At 41.7% G+C, this 18014-nt stretch overlaps 2 protein-coding genes across 2 annotated transcripts; both read left to right on the top strand.

The window, feature by feature from the left end:
* Positions 1–4619: 4619 nt before the first annotated feature.
* On the top strand, positions 4620–10226 carry LOC122766203 (extracellular calcium-sensing receptor-like). Its single transcript, XM_044020884.1, has 9 exons — positions 4620–5735; positions 6078–6366; positions 6538–6624; positions 6922–7191; positions 7440–7646; positions 7722–7997; positions 8271–8498; positions 8961–9084; positions 9163–10226. Exons 1-9 carry the CDS (start codon positions 5488–5490, stop codon positions 10068–10070), a joined length of 2637 nt encoding a protein of 878 aa, XP_043876819.1. The 5' UTR covers positions 4620–5487; the 3' UTR covers positions 10071–10226.
* Positions 10227–11717: 1491 nt separating this feature from the next.
* Positions 11718–17903, top strand: LOC122766197 (extracellular calcium-sensing receptor-like). Its single transcript, XM_044020877.1, has 9 exons — positions 11718–13329; positions 13695–13983; positions 14149–14235; positions 14430–14699; positions 14936–15142; positions 15231–15506; positions 15973–16200; positions 16774–16897; positions 16974–17903. The coding sequence occupies exons 1-9, from the start codon at positions 13082–13084 to the stop codon at positions 17882–17884; spliced, it is 2640 nt and encodes an 879-aa protein (XP_043876812.1). The 5' UTR covers positions 11718–13081; the 3' UTR covers positions 17885–17903.
* Positions 17904–18014: the final 111 nt, after the last annotated feature.

An 18014-nucleotide genomic window follows, 5' to 3' on the forward strand; every position in this document is an offset into this window, starting at 1 on the left:
AATTGTCCAAGTTTTGAATGAAAAGGAGCAGTAAGAAGAATAATCTTATTTACTTCGCCCCTTTATTCCAATTAAGCAATATACATAGTATATAACACAAAATTACAATAATTCAGTTTTTTGCTGTTCACGGCAAAAAGAATCGTCCTAAATAGAAGACACCAGTTCACCATGACAGTTCACCAGTCCATTGCAGGGCAACATATAGAGACCATTCAACAACCATTCACTCTCACACCTATGGTCAATTTAGAGTGACCAATTTACCTAATCCCCATATTGCATGTTTTTGGACTATGAGAACCTGGAGAAAACCCACACATACACGGGGAGAACATGCAAACTTGATGCAGAAAGGCTTTTGTTCCAACTAGGGCTCGAACCCGGGTCTTCTTTCTTCAAAGGCAAGAGTGTTAACAACTACACCAACTGTGTGGCCCATAAGCATAAATATGGTCAAAGTAAATGTCTGTTTGTGCTTAGGTAAAGACAATGTCAGCCTCTGCAATTTTCTCTGGTTCCCTACCTAATGTAACCACTGACGACATGTATAGCCGCATGTTATCATTTAGCTGCATGTTGTTGGTGTCCAGAAAACGATGTTTCCTTTGTAGATAACTGGAATACCTTCTGGGAAAAAGCTGGTCTTATGAGGAGAGACATCCAGAGTGGAAACCAGGAAACAGAAATGCAGTCCTACATGTTCCTCTGTGCTTTTTCTGCAGCAGTCACCCCCTCCCCCAACCACCAACCACCCACATTATTTATAGTCAGAGAATAAATAAAAGAGAAATTACTTATACAAACCTAATAAAATTCAATACCACCACTAAAAGTGAAATTCAAAATACTTCAATAAAATGAGAACTATTAAATATCAGGTCACTCTCCTCAAAGTCACTCTTCGTCACTCAGCAGTTTAATTGCAGATAATCAGATTGATCTATTCAGAAGGACTGAAACACGGTTTTAATTAATCCACTCCCTCTACTCATATTAATCCACATATTCCACAAAGCACAGACCAAGGAGGAGGGGTTGCAGCAATTTATAATGGCAATTTATAAATTAAATCAAAACTACTGTACAGTGTCATTATAAGTGGGGATATCTATCCTAACTTAACTCCCGCTGAAATTGATGATGTATAGTGCAGCAACTTCATTACGTGCAAATTAGATTAGATTAGAGTAGATTCTGTTGCCCCTCTGAAAAGGAAGGTAGTGAGTCAGAGACAGTCAGCCCCTTGATATATGCACAACATATGCTTTAAAACAAACAATACATGAGTTGAAAAGGAGGTGAAACGACCAAGGATGGAGTTTCTGGAGTCAATGTTGAGTTAAGTTTTATTGGAAATACTGAGACAATGCCAAACATGGACAAGTAGATGTTCACAGTTGGGCATCTTCTGACATTCTACCAGAGTTATGGTATTTAAAGGGTTTTGGAGGCCTTTTTCTGCTGATACCTAGAGCTGACCTTCGGAAGGACTGCATAGTTGAGTTATCAGTCCTCTGCCCCAGTTAGGTTAGGCTCAACGGAAAGAGGCGCATTCTAGACAAAAGATGGTTGCCAGTGTTACGCCAAGGCCTTTGTTATTGGCGAGTTGCAGCTGGCACCGTCCTGAGTTATTTTGGTTTGTGCTTAGGAATGTGAGCTGCTAATTTCAAGAAGGCCAAATAATCAATTTTTCTCTTACAATACTAACTGCTGACGCTATGGGAATGCCAATTTAAACAGGTCTTGATCAGTGATTTAAAGGTCTGTAATGAGTGAGAGTTCCCAATGTGTTATGGAAGGAAATTCCAGAGTGTAGGGAACCCTGTGCGAAACCTCGCCCCCCCAAGTATCGCGCTTGGTTCTGGTGAAGGGGGTCAGGAGGTTGGAGTCAGCAGATCGGAGAGGAGAAATTTGCACTGGATATGATATTGGACAGGGAGCCAGTGGAGCTGCTGGAGGATGGGCATAATGTAGTCTCTGGAGTGTGTGTGGGTAAGTAATAGGGCAGCTGAATTTTGAAGTACAGCAGTTTGAGGAATTGGAGTTGTCGGAGAGGAAGGATGCAGCAGTGATGGGGGCAGAGTCTGAACAAGTTCAAGTTCAAGTCCCCACTGTGAACTGAAATACCTCCTCCCTGACCTTCTGAGTGGGGATTGGCCAAGAATATCCAGTTGGTTTGGTCTTATTAAGTACAATGTTGACCATGCTTTTGTGGCAGGTTTGGGTGAAACAGAGCAGATCCAGTTTTTAGGCAGTTATGAATTTGTTTAATATGTGGCTTTTGTTGTTGAGAGACCTGGTGTTGAATGCAACCATAGTCTACTCAGGAGCAGGCAGGCGATGACCAGGCTAGGGTACAGTCCAGAAATGAAGCAGCACCAGGAGCCACAAGTACCAAGTAAGAAACCAGTAAAACAATACAGTTTAACAGACTTTGTCAGACGGAGTTTGCACTTTGGGGTCATGATCGCATTACATTACATTACATTACATTACATTACGTTACATGTCATTTAGCAGATGCTTTTATCCAAAGCAACTTACAATAAGTGCATTTAAACATTTGGGTACACATAAGAGCTTCAAGTAAGCGAAACTATGAAGTGCTAGTCATAAGTGCGATGTATAAGCAAGTTTTTTTTGTCACCGTCTGGGTTAGAAGAGGCCGTATCCTTCTGATGTTGTGCAACATGTATCTGCAAGATCAAGCTGTTGCAGCAATGTTAGCAGTGAGGGAGAGATGGTCATCAAGTGTCACACCCAGGTTCCTTGCGGTATGAGAAGGAGTTACCACAGAGTTGTCGAGGGTGATGATTAGATCTGTGGTGGGAGAGCCCTTTCCTGGGAGTAAAAGAAACTCAGTCTTGTCGAGATTGAGTTTCAGGTGATGGTCAGACATCCACTGAGAGATGTTGGTCAGACAAGCGGAGATCCGTTCTGCTACATGTGTGTTGGAGATGGGAATAGAGAGAATGAGTTGGGTGTCATCGGTGTAGCTGTGATAGGAAAAACCATGAGAGAGAATAACAGAACCAAGAGAGTTGGTGTATAGAGAGAAGAGGAGAGGGCCCAAGACAGAACCCTGAGGGACCCCAGTAGCTAGAGGACAGGGTTCCGACACAGATCCTCTCCAGGTTACTCTGTATGTTCGGTTTTGAAGATAGGACGAGAGTAGGGTAAGTGCAGAGCCTGAGACACCTAGTTCTTGAAGTGAGGAAGTAAGGATCTGGTGGTTAACTGTGTCAAACGCTGCAGAAAGGTCCAAGAGGATGAGCGCAGAGGAGAGAGAGGCAGCCCTGGCAGTGTGGAGTTGCTCAGTGACAGCAAGAAGTGCAGTTTCGGTCGAGTTACCTGCTTTAAAACCAAACTGAAGAGGATCAAGAAGCCGGAAGAGGGTTTCGCCAGCTACTACCGGCGTTTTGTAAGTGGCTTTGCCAAGCTGGCAGGTCCTCTGCATCAGCTGGTGGCTGAGTTAGCAGGCACAAGGTCAAAGAAAGGGCTCGGCTTGGCTCTGGGTGCTGCATGGACACCTCAGTGTGAGGAGAGCTTTGAGGGTTTGAAATCAAGGTCCAGTGCTAACCTACGCTGACTTTTCACAGAGATTTCCACCAGCCACAGTGGCCTAGGGGCTGTCCTCTCACAGGAGACAGACAGCGGTGTGTGACCGGTGGCCTACGCCAGCAGAGGGCCATAACAGAGAAGTTCCGAGAGTATCTGTTGAGGCATAAGTGTATCGTCTTTACTGACAATAACCCATTGATCTATCTCAAGTCTGCCAAACTGGGAGCCACTGAGCACAGTTGGGCTGCCTAACTTCCCACTTTTGATTTTGATATCAAATATTGTTCAGGCTGTAGCAACAGAAATGCGGATGCACTGTCGCGGCAGTATACACCCGATTCCCACCAACTTTCGAACTCCTTGCCGGGTACTTTGGTCCCCAGCAGCCTCCAGCAGCAGCTCTTTTGGCATCAGCCACCCAGTCTGTGGTTTTAGTTCTCCCCCTTCAGTCTGCTGCTGACCTTTGTTCGCAGGGTTTTCCGTTCAGATGGGGGTAAAGAGTCTCTCCAGCTCATCTTGCCTGCTGCCCTTAAGCCGGAAACTTCGCGTCAGCTTCATCAAGAAAAGGGCCATCAGGGCATAGAGCGGACCACAGGGTTACTCCAGCAACGTTGCTATTAGCCAGGAATGTCTTCGAACATAAAGCAGGAGGTCTTGGGGTGCCAGTGCTGCCAAGTCGCTAAGGACTCTGGACACGGGTCACATAGCTTTATGGGCCACTTGCTTGCTTCCCGACCTAATGAGATCTTGGCCATTGATTTCACGTCGTTGGAGCCCTCTAGGAATGTGTACGAGAACGTCCTGGTCATAGCGGACATGTTCAGTAAATTTACAATGGCCATCCCCACAAGTTTGGTGTCCCGAGCCGCCTGCACTCAGACCAAGGAGTTTTGAGAGTTTGCTGATTCATCAGCTCTGCCTTTTGTACGGTGTTGTTAAATTCACATGGTAAGGTCAAGACCGTAAAATAATTACAGAGAAACCCAACAGTTCACACAATGAACAAACAGTTGGTGTCAGTGGAGAAAAAAAAACTTCTGACAGAACCAGTCTCAAAGATGTGCAGCATCTGCCTTGACCAATTAGAGTGAAAAAAAAAAATAGTCTATGTCTTTTATAACATCTGTCCTACTACAAAAACATGGTGATGAGGCCTGTTGCTGTACAGGCCTCTGATTCCTTAGTAATGGATCAGCCCTTAACACTATTGGTACCTCATGCTGTAGCAGTTCTCCCCTTACAACTCAAAAGTGCATACAAGTCACCAGTAACACACCTCTCATGCACAACAGTGCTCTTATCACACCAAACTGACACCAAAACTGACCCTTGGCTAAGTGGAATGGGAACTTGGCTTGTAACCGGAAGGTTGCTGGTTCAAGTCCCCACTGTGAACTGAACTGTGTTGTATTACTGTTTCAGCCACACCACCATCATCCTGCTCCCTGATTGGCTGCCGTGACAAAATTCATCATAGATCTCTGCAGACCTTGTTTTTTAATTTTTCACATTTAGTGAACACAAGTTGATTAGGTGCGATTAGCCATGAACTGCAAAACTTGAATTAGAAGTATTCATTTTTGCATGCACACCAATTAGTGATAGTGTGCAGGGATTATGATGCATACAATTGTGTGGTAAAAATTAGGTTGAAGTACTGAGTCACCATTATATCCATGCATGAATATTCGTACATATTTGTATATGTCCTTGTATTCTTTGAGACATGATTTGTACATTTGTGAGTAAAAATAAACCTCATATCATCTCCAGCAAGTTTCCATGGTTACATTTACAAGTAGCATGTTATGCCCTGCCCCTACAGTTTCTGTCTGCCGAGGTAAGCGGTGTGCAAGACTAAACAATGTTGTCATAAGTCAATAAAATTGGTGATGTGGTGATGGAACTGAACTCAGAAAAAGGATGAACCAGGTAGAAGTCATGAGGGTACATTTAGACACCAGCTACCTCATGCTTGTGTTGTCCTCCTGCTTTTCCTCCACTGTGTCTTCTTTTTATTCCTCCTCTTGTCAGTCACAGGGTCAGTTTCATTTAAATGGAATACACAAAACTGGAGATGTCATCCTCGGTGGAATTTTTCAAATCCACTTCTTTGCTGCCTATCCTGACCTGTCCTTTACCTCAGAGCCACGTCAGCCGACCTGCTATGGGTGAGTCTAAGAGGGTAACAGAAAAATGAAGGTGTTGGAAATGTAACAATTTAGCATGATTTTTTGTTCTGATTTTCTTATTATTAATGTGTAATAATTATCAAATCTTTTGGATGTGTTACAGTCACACGCTGGGTGCTGATTTTGTTATTATTAAATAATAACAAAATCAGCACCCAAAGTGTGACTGTAATGTGATTGTAATGAATCGCATAATGCGACTGTAATGACTTAACAGTTTAAAATACATTTCACAGCTTCAGATAGTAGCTTTGAAACGTGTAACTTTGCTCAATTACAGTATAATACATTTTAAATTGTAAACAGTTATTTTTATGTCAGTTTTGATTATTTAGGATTCAGACAGGCTCAGTCCATGGCCTTTGCTATTGATGAGATCAATAGAAACTCCAACCTACTGCCTAATGTGACTCTGGGATACAGTCTGTATGATAACTGCCTCGAAATAGGAATTGGTACAGCACTGACCTTAGTCAGTGGTCAAGAAGAGCAAGTTGCATTAGAGGACAACTGTGTAGGAACTCCTCCTGTCCTAGGGATTGTGGGAGATTCTTCCTCTACTCGTACTATTGCCATATCCACAGTCATAGGTTTGTACAGAGTGCCTTTGGTAAGTTTTTATGTCATTCATTCATGGTTGTTTAAAATAAATTCCATTTGATTTTAATGCAATATTTTTATAGTTGGTAAATATGAGGAATTCAATACAGGAAAGTTGTGAGATTCAGCAGACTACAACCATTTTTGTTTTTGTGGATACATGAACAGATTTGTTTTGCAGGTGAGTTATTTTGCCACATGTTCCTGCCTGAGTGATCGACAAAAGTTCCCATCTTTCTTTAGGACGATCCCGAATGATGCTTTTCAGGTGAAAATCTATCTGTAGAAAAGTTGTGTATCTCTGTATCTCATGTTACATAATTTAATTTGAGAACCAATCTGCAGAATCAAAATGCATGCAATAAATAATCTATAATAACAGAGATTATTCTATAATGAGAGATATACAATATATTGCGTATCACTGGTCAAGTTATCTGTTTTATGAGTTTTGTGGTGTCAGATATTCAACACTTAAAGACTGTGATTAAACATGAGTTTTTGATTAACCTGTTTAGCAGGTTTTCAGCCTGTGCACTAATCCCTCTGCTCTGTGTCCACATAGGTGAATGCTATGATTCAGATTCTAAAACACTTTGGTTGGACTTGGGCAGGTCTGATCACTAGTGATGATGATTATGGAGTCCACGCTGCCCGATCCTTTCACTCTGATCTGGGTCCAGCTGGTGGAGGTTGTCTGGCTTACACAGAGACTTTGCCCTGGGGTGACGACCCTGCTGAATTAAGGAGAATAGTGGATGTGATGAGGAAATCTACAGCTCGAGTGGTGATTGTGTTTTCAAACAAGAGTCGTATGATTAACCTCATGAAAGAGGTCAGTCATTTAAGAGATTTGTTGTAAAAACCATTTTAGCCTTTGAAAAACAGATTTTGTTACTAATATCTTAATTGTAATATAAATTGCTGCAAAGAAGGTTTTAAAGTAATTTGATTGACTTGGACAAATTCAAATGTGCCTGTAATAATGTGTAAAACACTTTATTTGTGTATGACATCAACTGTTGAAACTACATTTTACTTTACTGGTATGAATTTATATACTCGTTTTAATGCAATGTACAGGTGGTGAGGCAGAATGTGACAGGTCTGCAGTGGATGGGAAGTGAAGCCTGGACATCAGTTGAAGTGCTCCAGACTCCCCACCTCATGCCATATCTGGGTGGAACACTGGGCATCTCCATCCGTCGAGGAGAAATACCAGGACTCAGGGACTTCCTGTCACAAATACGTCCTGACCTACATCACAACAACACAGAGGAGAATAGCATGGTGATAGTTTCCCTCTGACTTGGTATTTGTGAGAATAATATACTGGCATTAATTCCAAAATGAATTGCATTGCAGGTGAATCAGTTTTGGGAACACACATTTCAGTGTAGATTTGCACCACCTCCAGCAGGTTGGGTGGAAGCTGGAGGAGAATTATGCACTGGACAGGAAGTTATAGAGAATGTGGAGAATGAATTGGTGGATGTTTCAGACCTCAGACCAGAGTATAATGTGTATAAGGCTGTGTACGCTCTGGCATATGCTCTTGATGACATGCTGCAGTGTGAGCCAGGGAGAGGACCTTTCAGCAACAACACCTGTGCTCATTTACAAAGACTGGAGCCATGGCAGGTGAGATATCAGATTACACCCAACTCTTAATTTCATTTCATCCCATCCTTGTTCTTAGTTCATCCTTATGTAAATCGGACTTTCCATTTCTTGTTTGAAATCTTTGGGGAATATTTTAATTTTTGGTTCAAATGTTTTTACTTTTACTTTTACTCACCATGCAAATGTTATTAGAGAAATTGTGAATGTGCTGGTCTAATGAAACACAACCACTGGACATTAGTTGAAGTTTTCTTTTTGATTTTTCTTCTATGTCTAATTCTGATATCAAAGCTTGTGTATTATTTGGAGAAAGTCAACTTCACGACAACATTTGGTGATCAAGTGTCATTTGATGAGAATGGTGATGCCTTGCCAATATATGACATCATGAACTGGGAGTGGCTCCCTGATGGAAGAACTAAAGTTCAGAGAGTGGGTGAGGTTAAGAGGTCAGCCTTCAAAGGTGAAGAACTCACACTGGATGAAGACAAAATCTTCTGGAACTTTGAGTCCAAACAGGTACTTTTCATATTGTTTTAGACTTCACTACCCTACTCTGGGCTAAATATTTACTTTTCCTTGATACATTTGTAGAGCTTTGCTATGGTCAATCTGATGTGGTTGTTGTGACCCACCCATGTCCATGATGGTGCACTTAAACCCTAAATGAACACATGCATAAATCCTACATGTTGTGATAAAATGCTCATGCATCACATGCACAACACTTTCCATTACAGCGTATGGAGTTTAGTATCCTGACATCCTGATACATACAAAAGGGCGTAGGCTTCTAGCAAGAAATGGCTGCGACTGAGTGTGTTGAACATAAGACTGTCACAGACCTTCATTTTATAATGAATGGCACTGTGGACATGTATGCAAGCAAACATGAATAGTGACTCTCTGCAGATAAAGAATATGGAAAAGTATGAAGGAATATTTGAATATAATAGCAGCTGCTGATTTTTCTCCACACAGCCTCCTCTGTCAGTGTGCAGTGAGAGTTGTCCTCCAGGTACCCGCATGGCCAGAAAGAAGGGGGAACCTGAGTGTTGTTTTGACTGTGTCCCTTGTTCTGAGGGAAAGATCAGCAATACAACTGGTGAGTGTAAACTTTTAAACACCACAGTTCAGATATGTTGTTTAAACATGAATCTCATCACTTCTCCTCTTTTCTCAGACTCCATGGAGTGCACCAGTTGTCCAGAAGATTTCTGGTCCAGCCCCCAGCGTGACCACTGTGTTCCTAAGAAAACAGAGTTCCTCTCCTACCATGAGCCTCTGGGTATCTGCTTGACAACCACCTCACTGTTGGGCACATTTATCTGTGTTGTTGTTCTGGGCATCTTCATCCATCATCACAGCACACCTATAGTTCGTGCCAACAATTCAGAACTCAGTTTCCTTCTCTTGGTGTCACTTAAGTTCTGTTTCCTCTGCTCGTTGCTCTTCATTGGACGACCCAGATTATGGACTTGCCAACTAAGACATGCAGCATTTGGCATCAGCTTTGTGCTTTGTGTCTCATGTATCCTGGTGAAAACCATGGTGGTTCTGGCTGTGTTCAGGGCCTCCAAACCAGGAGGTGAATCCAGTCTGAAGTGGTTTGGTGCTGTACAGCAGAGAGGGACAGTTCTGTTTCTAACTTCTATTCAAGCAGCAATCTGCACTGTCTGGCTTGTCTCTGCTTCACCAATGCCTCATAAAAACACCCAGTATCACAGTGACAAGATAGTTTATGAGTGTGTAGTTGGGTCCACAGTTGGTTTTGCAGTTTTACTTGGTTATATTGGTCTACTGGCTGTCCTCAGTTTTTTGTTTGCTTTTCTAGCGAAAAATCTTCCAGACAGTTTCAATGAAGCCAAACTCATCACTTTCAGCATGCTGATCTTCTGTGCAGTGTGGGTGGCCTTTGTCCCTGCTTACATCAGCTCACCAGGCAAATATGCAGATGCGGTGGAGGTATTTGCCATCCTGGCCTCCAGTTTTGGCCTCTTGGTGGCACTGTTTGGACCCAAATGTTACATAATCCTGTTGAGACCAGAGAGAAACACAAAGAAAGCCATCATGAGTCGAGGCACAAAGTAACATCGTCAATATAGACAATAAGGATTTGTAGATTGAAAAAAAAAAAAAGCATGCCCTTTTCAAACCCATTTTTTTTTCATTTGCATTCACCGTATATGAACAGAGTTGAAAATTATGAGATTGAAAGCAATAAATAAACTTGTTTCATTGACAACATTTTTTCTAAAATGTGCTTAAGAAGAAGATTCAGTCGTAATCAACAGGTGCATTCAGCAGGACATACAAAACATCAGATAGAATATATTATTAATCATACTTCAGTCATTTACATTTTTCAGCCTTCATTTCATTAATAATTCAAAGTTCACTTCACTCAAACTAAATTAATAAAACAACCAAAACTAGTTCCAAATATTGAAAATCAAACTAATAACAACATTATAACTTAAAACAAATTAAAATGTATAATTTCAATTATACAAGATAAAAATCTAAATTAGCACCAGCGACAACTGCTGCTGAGAATACTGCTTATGTGTAGCAGCACAGGTGAAAATTGGCAATTAAATTGATGGGCCAACTCACTCCTTCTCATTTCCATGTGTATACATATGCTGTCTCCTTGGGTGCCGAAAAACCTTTTCACTACCTTCACTACATCATTTGTATTTGGCCAAGGCTTTTCTATTCATCACCCTTATCCTCAGGGCACACAAATAATGATATCTCTGGTAGATCAAGAGAGGCTTCTGAATGAACAATGATGAAGTTTATTTTCCCTTTGGTGACACTGTGTGCAACTCGGTTACATCATTTCTCACACAACTTGGCATGAACTCTCTACAGTGTGTTTAAACGTACAGGTAACAAATTGACTTAAGGTGCCACATAAACCCGCCCATATAACTGTCAACTCGCATTTACCACATCCCTCCCCTCCTAAGTAGGGACCTATAACTCTCACAGGAACATTACATCTGTCTTTCTTTTCTATACATATATTACACATGTATACCAACCAACACAACCAAGGAACATCTTTTTTTTTTAGTTCAACTGGAATTATTTACGGGCATCTGAGTCTCCCATTGTGTTTCCTCACTGGAGTTTCATATGCTACAGTACTTTGTTCAGTCTCTGAGGTTATTACAGCTTCAGTAGCTGCTGGCTCCTCCCACTTGTCACCACTGAGCACCACATCCTCAACTTCCAGTCATGCTTAATTATTAGTGTCAACCCGACTTAGCTGAGTTGAGGTGGTCTGTTGGTTCTCATTGCAGTTGTGTGGACGTTTGGTGGTGAGCATGAATATGGTCCACATGTCTCCTCACTATCTCCTCACCATTTGGGTCCTTGACTGTAGACTGCCGTTCGTCCCTTTGCCTTTTTGTCATGATCTTTTATTTGTCTTGTATGGTTTTTCTTTACTTTTCTGCCTAGTTCGGGATGGATTGCATCCAGTGTGCAATGCAGCTTTATCCCTTGAAGTAGCTATGATGGTGATAGACCTGTTGTAGTGTGTGAGGAGTCACTCTGTAACTAAATAGCCCTCAGGCTACCTTAACTGTCAGTCTGAACATTCTTTTCATCATTCTCTTGAATGTTTGTACCCCTCTCTCTGCTAACCCATTACTGACGGCATGGTAAGGTGCAGAGGTCACATGACAGATACCATTTTTTACTCAGAAAGTCTTTTTGTAAGTCATTATAAGAGGTCAATTGTGGTGGATGAAGTGGGAGAGTTCACTGGATACACATCCATCCATTTTGAATCTGCATCAATGAGCACAAAAAACACTTTTCCCATAAGCAGTCTGGCATAATCCACATGGATACAACTGCAAGGGCTTGTCGGACCATTCCCAGGGGTGTCAAGGAGCCAGGGCAGGGATGTAGCAGAGTTCTTGTGAGAGCAGAGTGTCTTCCACCTCTTTGTCCAACTTTGGCCACCGTACATAACTCCTTGCCAATGCTTTCATTCTGGGCACCCCCAGGTGGCGCTGATGAAGCGGTCTCTTCTTGGCCTGGTACAATCACTCTCAGTTCCCATAAAACACACCCATTCTGGATACTGAGTTCATGTTTCCTGATCTCATGGGGGCAAACCCCTCCCCTTTTGGTTTTGATGACCGGTCATTGAGTACCATCTCCTGCACCTTTGGGAGAACTGGATCTTTGTCTGTCCATGCTCTCACCTGATCAACTGTCACCAGTGTGATGTCTGAGCTCTCCAGCATGAGAACTCGGCCCTTCCACTTCAGGTTTCTCTGGGAGAGGAAGGCGTGTCTGTATTCCAATGATTGTTTCCTTCTTTATACACTATTTATACACTATTATGTATTCGTAGGCTCTCAGGATTGCTACCCACCTTTTGATTCTGGGTGAGGCCATTTGTGGTATGGCTTGCACTGAAAAGTGACAATAATGGCTTGAGCTTGTTCACTATTGTGAATTTCTCTCCATAAATGTATTTGTGTCCAGCCATGGAAGAACCAGAAACAAGTCTTCAGGGGGCATTTTGAGTTATTTATAGATTCTGAAAGTGTAGTTTCTAAGCTTTCCATCGATGTCTAAAAATATTTGAAGATGTGGCTACAACAATGTTGTCACTCCTCAAAATAGTTTTAGTGATAGTGTGTGGGGATTGTGATGCATCAAATTGGGTAGTGAAAATTAAGCTAACGGACTGGGTCAAAATTGGTAAATCATAATTGACTATTAATTGGTAAATAATCACATAATTGGTGCTTTCCACGGAAAGAGCTATTTTAACATCCATGTACATGCAGGCGAATCTCTTCACACTGAAACAAGGGTCTGTATCAGTCTAGCGTTCTACGCATAAATACTTGTATTCTTTGAGCGTTGATTTTTACATTTGTGAGTAGATAAGATAAAATAAACCTCCTCATCATCTCCAGCAAGTTTCCATGGTTACATTTACAAGTAGCATTTTATGCCCTGCCCCTACAGTTTCTGTCTGCCCTGGTAGGCGGTGTGCAAGACTAAACTATATTGTCATAAGTCAATAAAATTGGTGATGTGGTGATGGAACTGAACTCAGAAAAAGGATGAACCAGGTGGAAGTCATGAGGGTACATTCAGACACCAGCTACCTCATGCTTGTGTTGTCCTCCTGCTTTTCCTCCACTGTGTCTTCTTTTTATTCCTCCTCTTGTCAGTCACAGGGTCAGTTTCATTTAAATGGAATACACAAAACTGGAGATGTCATCCTCGGTGGAATTTTTCAAATCCACTTCTTTGCTGCCTATCCTGACCTGTCCTTTACCTCAGAGCCACATCAGCCGACCTGCTATGGGTGAGTCTAAGAGGGTAACAGAAAAATGAAGGTGTTGGAACTGTAACAATTTAGCAGGATTTTTTGTTCTGATTTTCTTATTATTAATGTGTAATAATTATCAAATCTTTTTGATGTGTTACAGTCACACTTTGGGTGCTGATTTTGTTATTATTTAATAATAACAAAATCAGCACCCAAAGTGTGACTGTAATGTGATTGTAATGAATCGCATAATGCGACTGTAATGACATAACAATTTAAAATACATTTCAAAGCTACAGATAGTAGCTGTGAAATTGCAGTATCTGTAGCTTTGAAACATGTAGCTTTGCTCAATTACAGTATAAAACATTTTAAATCGTAAACAGTTATTTTTTTGTCAGTTTTGATGTAACAGGATTCAAACAGGCTCAGACCATGGCCTTTGCTATTGATGAGATCAACAGAAACTCCAACCTACTGCCGAATGTGACTCTGGGATACAGTCTGTATGATAACTGCCTCCAAATAGGAATTGGTACAGCACTGACCTTAGTCAGTGGTCAAGAAGAGCAATTTGCATTAGAGGACAACTGTGTAGGAACTCCTCCAGTCCTAGGGATTGTGGGAGATTCTTCCTCTACTCGTACTATTGCTATATCCACAGTCATAGGTTTGTACAGAGTGCCTCTGGTAAGTTTCAACTCAGTTGTTGTTTAACATAAATTCAATTTGCTGATTAGAAAAATGAGAAAAAAACAAAGTTTTAGGAATTCAATACAGGAAAGTGAGTCAGGAAGGTGAGTCAGAAGACTATGACTTTTTGTTTTCTTCGACATATAATCTGATTTTTTGCAGGTGAGTTATTTTGCCACATGTTCCTGTCTGAGTGATCGACAAAAGTTCCCATCTTTCTTTAGGACGATCCCAAGTGATGCTTTTCAGGTGAAAATCTATCCGTAGGAAAGTTGTGTATCACTGTATCTTATGTTACATAATTTAGTTGTTGTGTGGTGTCAGATATACAACACTTAAAGTCAGTGATTGAACATGAGTCTTTGATGAACCTGTTTAGCAGGATTTCTAGTGAAAGATGACTCCAGTCTGTGCACTAATCCCTCTGCTCTGTGTCCACATAGGTGAATGCTATGATTCAGATTCTAAAACACTTTGGTTGGACTTGGGCAGGTCTGCTCATCAGTGATGATGATTATGGAGTCCACGCTGCCCGATCCTTTCACTCTGATCTGGGTCCAGCTGGTGGAGGTTGTCTGGCTTACACAGAGATTTTGCCCTGGGGTGACGACCCTGTTGAACTAAGGAGAATAGTGGATGTGATGAGGAAATCTACAGCTCGAGTGGTGATTGTGTTTGCACATGAGAGTCACATGATTAACCTCATGAAAGAGGTCAGTCCTGACACAGTATTGTTGGAAAAACCTTTTAGCCTGTAAACAATAGGTTTCATTGATGATGGTGCACATGCACTTTGCTAAAACTGCAAGTTTTAGAGTGGGACAAGTTCAATTTCCCTGTAATACTCTGGAAAACACACATTTGTATATGACATCAACTGTGGAAACTACACTTGACTTTACTGGTATAAAAGTAAATATTTATATACTTGTTATAATGCAATGTACAGGTGGTGAGGCAGAATGTGACAGGCCTGCAGTGGATGGCCAGTGAAGGCTGTTCATCAGTTGATGTGCTCCAGACTCCTCACCTCATGCCGTACCTGGGTGGAACACTGGGCATCTCCATCCGTCGAGGAGAAATACCAGGACTGAGAGACTTCCTGTTACAAATACATCCTGACCTACGTCACAACAACATACATGGACAGAGTGTAGTGAGAATTGACCTTTCAATCAGATCAGATATTTGCAAAACTAATATTAATAACAAATCAAAAATATAAAACCTTAAATATTTTCCAGGTGAATCAGTTTTGGGAACACACATTTCAGTGTAGATTTGCACCACCTCCAGCAGGTTGGGTGGAAGCTGGAGAAGAATTATGCACTGGACAGGAAGTTCTAGAGAATACGGAGAATGAGTTCTTGGATGTTTCAAACCTCAGGTCAGAGTATAATGTGTATAAGGCTGTGTATGCTCTGGCATATGCTCTTGATGACATGCTGCAGTGTGAGCCAGGGAGAGGACCTTTCAGCAACAACACCTGTGCTCATTTACAAAGACTGGAGCCATGGCAGGTGAGATAACAGTTTATACGCCATCACTTAATTTCACTTAATCCTTTGTATATCTTTTATAACTGAATTAAAGCATGCCTCTTTACAACTGGGTGAACATTTGGCCAAAGTTTGTATTCAATGCTAATGAGACTTAAATTGTGTGTATAGGCTAAATCTGAATATATAAATAAATTAGAAAATTAATTCATAATCATATTGGCGGTGGGAAAGACACAGCATTGACACACGACGCATGCAAATGGGCTTTGTGTTTTTTTTCGCTAGGTATCGCTATTTTCACAAAATACTTCAGTCCTAATGTGGCTTTAAGCACTGTTTTCTTGTCTGTCCATTCATATGTCCATCTGTTTTTCCTTTAGTCAACATGTTATCAACGAAAATTGTGACTCTGTTGGTCAGCCGAGGTAAAAAATTCACGTTGCCTTTTTGTTTTTCCTTACATGTCTAATACTATTATCCAAAGCTTTTGTATTACTTGAAACAAGTTAACTTCAAAACAACATTTGGTGATCAAGTGTCATTTGATGAGAATGGTGATACTCTACCAATATATGACATAATGAACTGGGTGTGGCTCCCTGATGGAAGAACTAAAATTCAGAGAGTGGGTGATGTTAAGAGGTCAGCCTTCAAAGGTGAAGAACTCACACTGGATGAAGACAAAATCTTCTGGAACTTTGAATCCAAACAGGTACTTTTCTTATTTTTAAGACTTTGTTGCTGCACTGATTGGGCTGAATTCATACTTCATACTGTTTCTAAAAGTCAGCAGAGGTCTACTTTTGTCCGTCAACTTGAATGTCATCATCTAGCCATGTCCATGGATGTTTGTGCTGACTTTTTGCTTCATGTAAAACAATGCAGGGATAAAACTCTAAACATGGGGGTTAACCAGGTAACCGCATTAATGTCCATTATAAGAGACGTCTGTTTCTGTGTCTTAAAAGAAAAGTCTTAAAAGCTTGTCAGACCGGGAGAATTGGGTCAAATGAGGAGGAGGGGTCCAGAGGCGGAGACTCGCGGCTGCGTCAGGTCTCTCTGGTGCCTCGGCTATTCCAGCGTCCTGGAAGCCACCTGGAGGAGACAAAAACACTGCCAGTACGGCCCTCCGGTAGCACAGCGCCCTAACATAGGGATGCACACGCCAGAGTGTTACTAATGCATACATATATTGAGTATGACGCTCTGCTGACATGGAACGTAAGAGGTATGAAGGGGCCTGCATGAAGGCTAGAATAACACATTTTAATATTTCTCCACACAGCCTCCTCGGTCAGTGTGCAGTGAGAGCTGTCCTCCAGGTACCCGCATAGCAAGAAAGAAGGGGGAACCTGAGTGTTGTTTTGACTGTGTCCCTTGTTCTGAGGGAAAGATCAGCAATATGACTAGTGAGTGAAGTTTTAAACGCCACAGTTCAGAGATGTTTTATAAACATGTATCTCATAATTTTCCATCTTTTTTCAGACTCCATGGAGTGCACCACGTGTCCAGAGGATTTCTGGTCCAGCCCCCAGCGTTACCACTGTGTTCCTAAGAAAACAGAGTTCCTCTCCTACCATGAGCCTCTGGGTATCTGCTTAACAACCACCTCACTGTTGGGCACATTTATCTGTGTTGTTGTTCTGGGCATCTTCATCCATCATCACAGCACACCTATAGTTCGTGCCAACAATTCAGAACTCAGTTTTCTTCTCCTGGTTTCGCTCAAATTGTGTTTCTTGTGTTCGTTGCTCTTCATTGGCCGACCCAGATTATGGACTTGCCAACTAAGACATGCAGCATTTGGCATCAGCTTTGTGCTTTGTGTCTCATGTATCCTGGTGAAAACCATGGTGGTTCTGGCTGTGTTCAGGGCCTCCAAACCAGGAGGTGAATCCAGTCTGAAGTGGTTTGGCACTGTGCAGCAGAGAGGGACAATTCTGGTTCTGACTTCTATTCAAGCAGCAATCTGCACTGCCTGGCTTGTCTCTGCTTCACCAGTGCCTTATAAAAACACCCAGTATCACAGTGACAAGATAGTTTATGAGTGTGCAGTTGGGTCCACAGTTGGTTTTGCAGTTCTACTTGGTTATATTGGTTTACTGGCCGTCCTCAGTTGTGTGTTAGCTTTTCTTGCAAGGAATCTTCCAGACAGTTTCAATGAAGCGAAATTTATCACTTTCAGCATGCTGATCTTCTGTGCAGTGTGGGTTGCCTTTGTCCCTGCTTACATTAATTCTCCAGGCAAATATTCAGATGCAGTGGAGGTATTTGCCATCCTAGCCTCCAGTTTTGGCCTCTTGGTGGCGCTGTTTGGACCCAAATGTTACATAATCCTGTTGAGACCGGAGAGAAACACAAAGAAAGCCATCATGGGTCGAGGCACCACAAATTAAAACCGTGAACACTGTTGTCTCTCTGTCTGATCGTCTGTATTTTTGAAGTCATAATTAACAGATCACAATACAGTTTAGAAGCGTGTCTCCAGACCATAGAGGCTAAGTCGATCCCTGTAGCTCCTTTACT

Source organism: Solea senegalensis, linkage group LG3 (genome assembly GCF_019176455.1).
Source record: "Solea senegalensis isolate Sse05_10M linkage group LG3, IFAPA_SoseM_1, whole genome shotgun sequence".
NCBI lineage: Eukaryota > Metazoa > Chordata > Actinopteri > Pleuronectiformes > Soleidae > Solea > Solea senegalensis.

Coding starts and splice junctions, on each gene's coding strand:
- LOC122766203 (XM_044020884.1), top strand. CDS start 5,488: ATGAACCAGGTAGAAGTCATGAGGGTACATTTAGACACCAGCTACCTC. Junction 6,367..6,537: donor GTTTGTACAGAGTGCCTTTG/GTAAGTTTTTAT, acceptor TTTGTTTTGCAG/GTGAGTTATTTTGCCACATG. Junction 7,647..7,721: donor ACACAGAGGAGAATAGCATG/GTGATAGTTTCC, acceptor ATTGCATTGCAG/GTGAATCAGTTTTGGGAACA.
- LOC122766197 (XM_044020877.1), top strand. CDS start 13,082: ATGAACCAGGTGGAAGTCATGAGGGTACATTCAGACACCAGCTACCTC. Junction 13,330..13,694: donor CATCAGCCGACCTGCTATGG/GTGAGTCTAAGA, acceptor TTTTTTTGTCAG/TTTTGATGTAACAGGATTCA. Junction 14,700..14,935: donor TGATTAACCTCATGAAAGAG/GTCAGTCCTGAC, acceptor TGCAATGTACAG/GTGGTGAGGCAGAATGTGAC.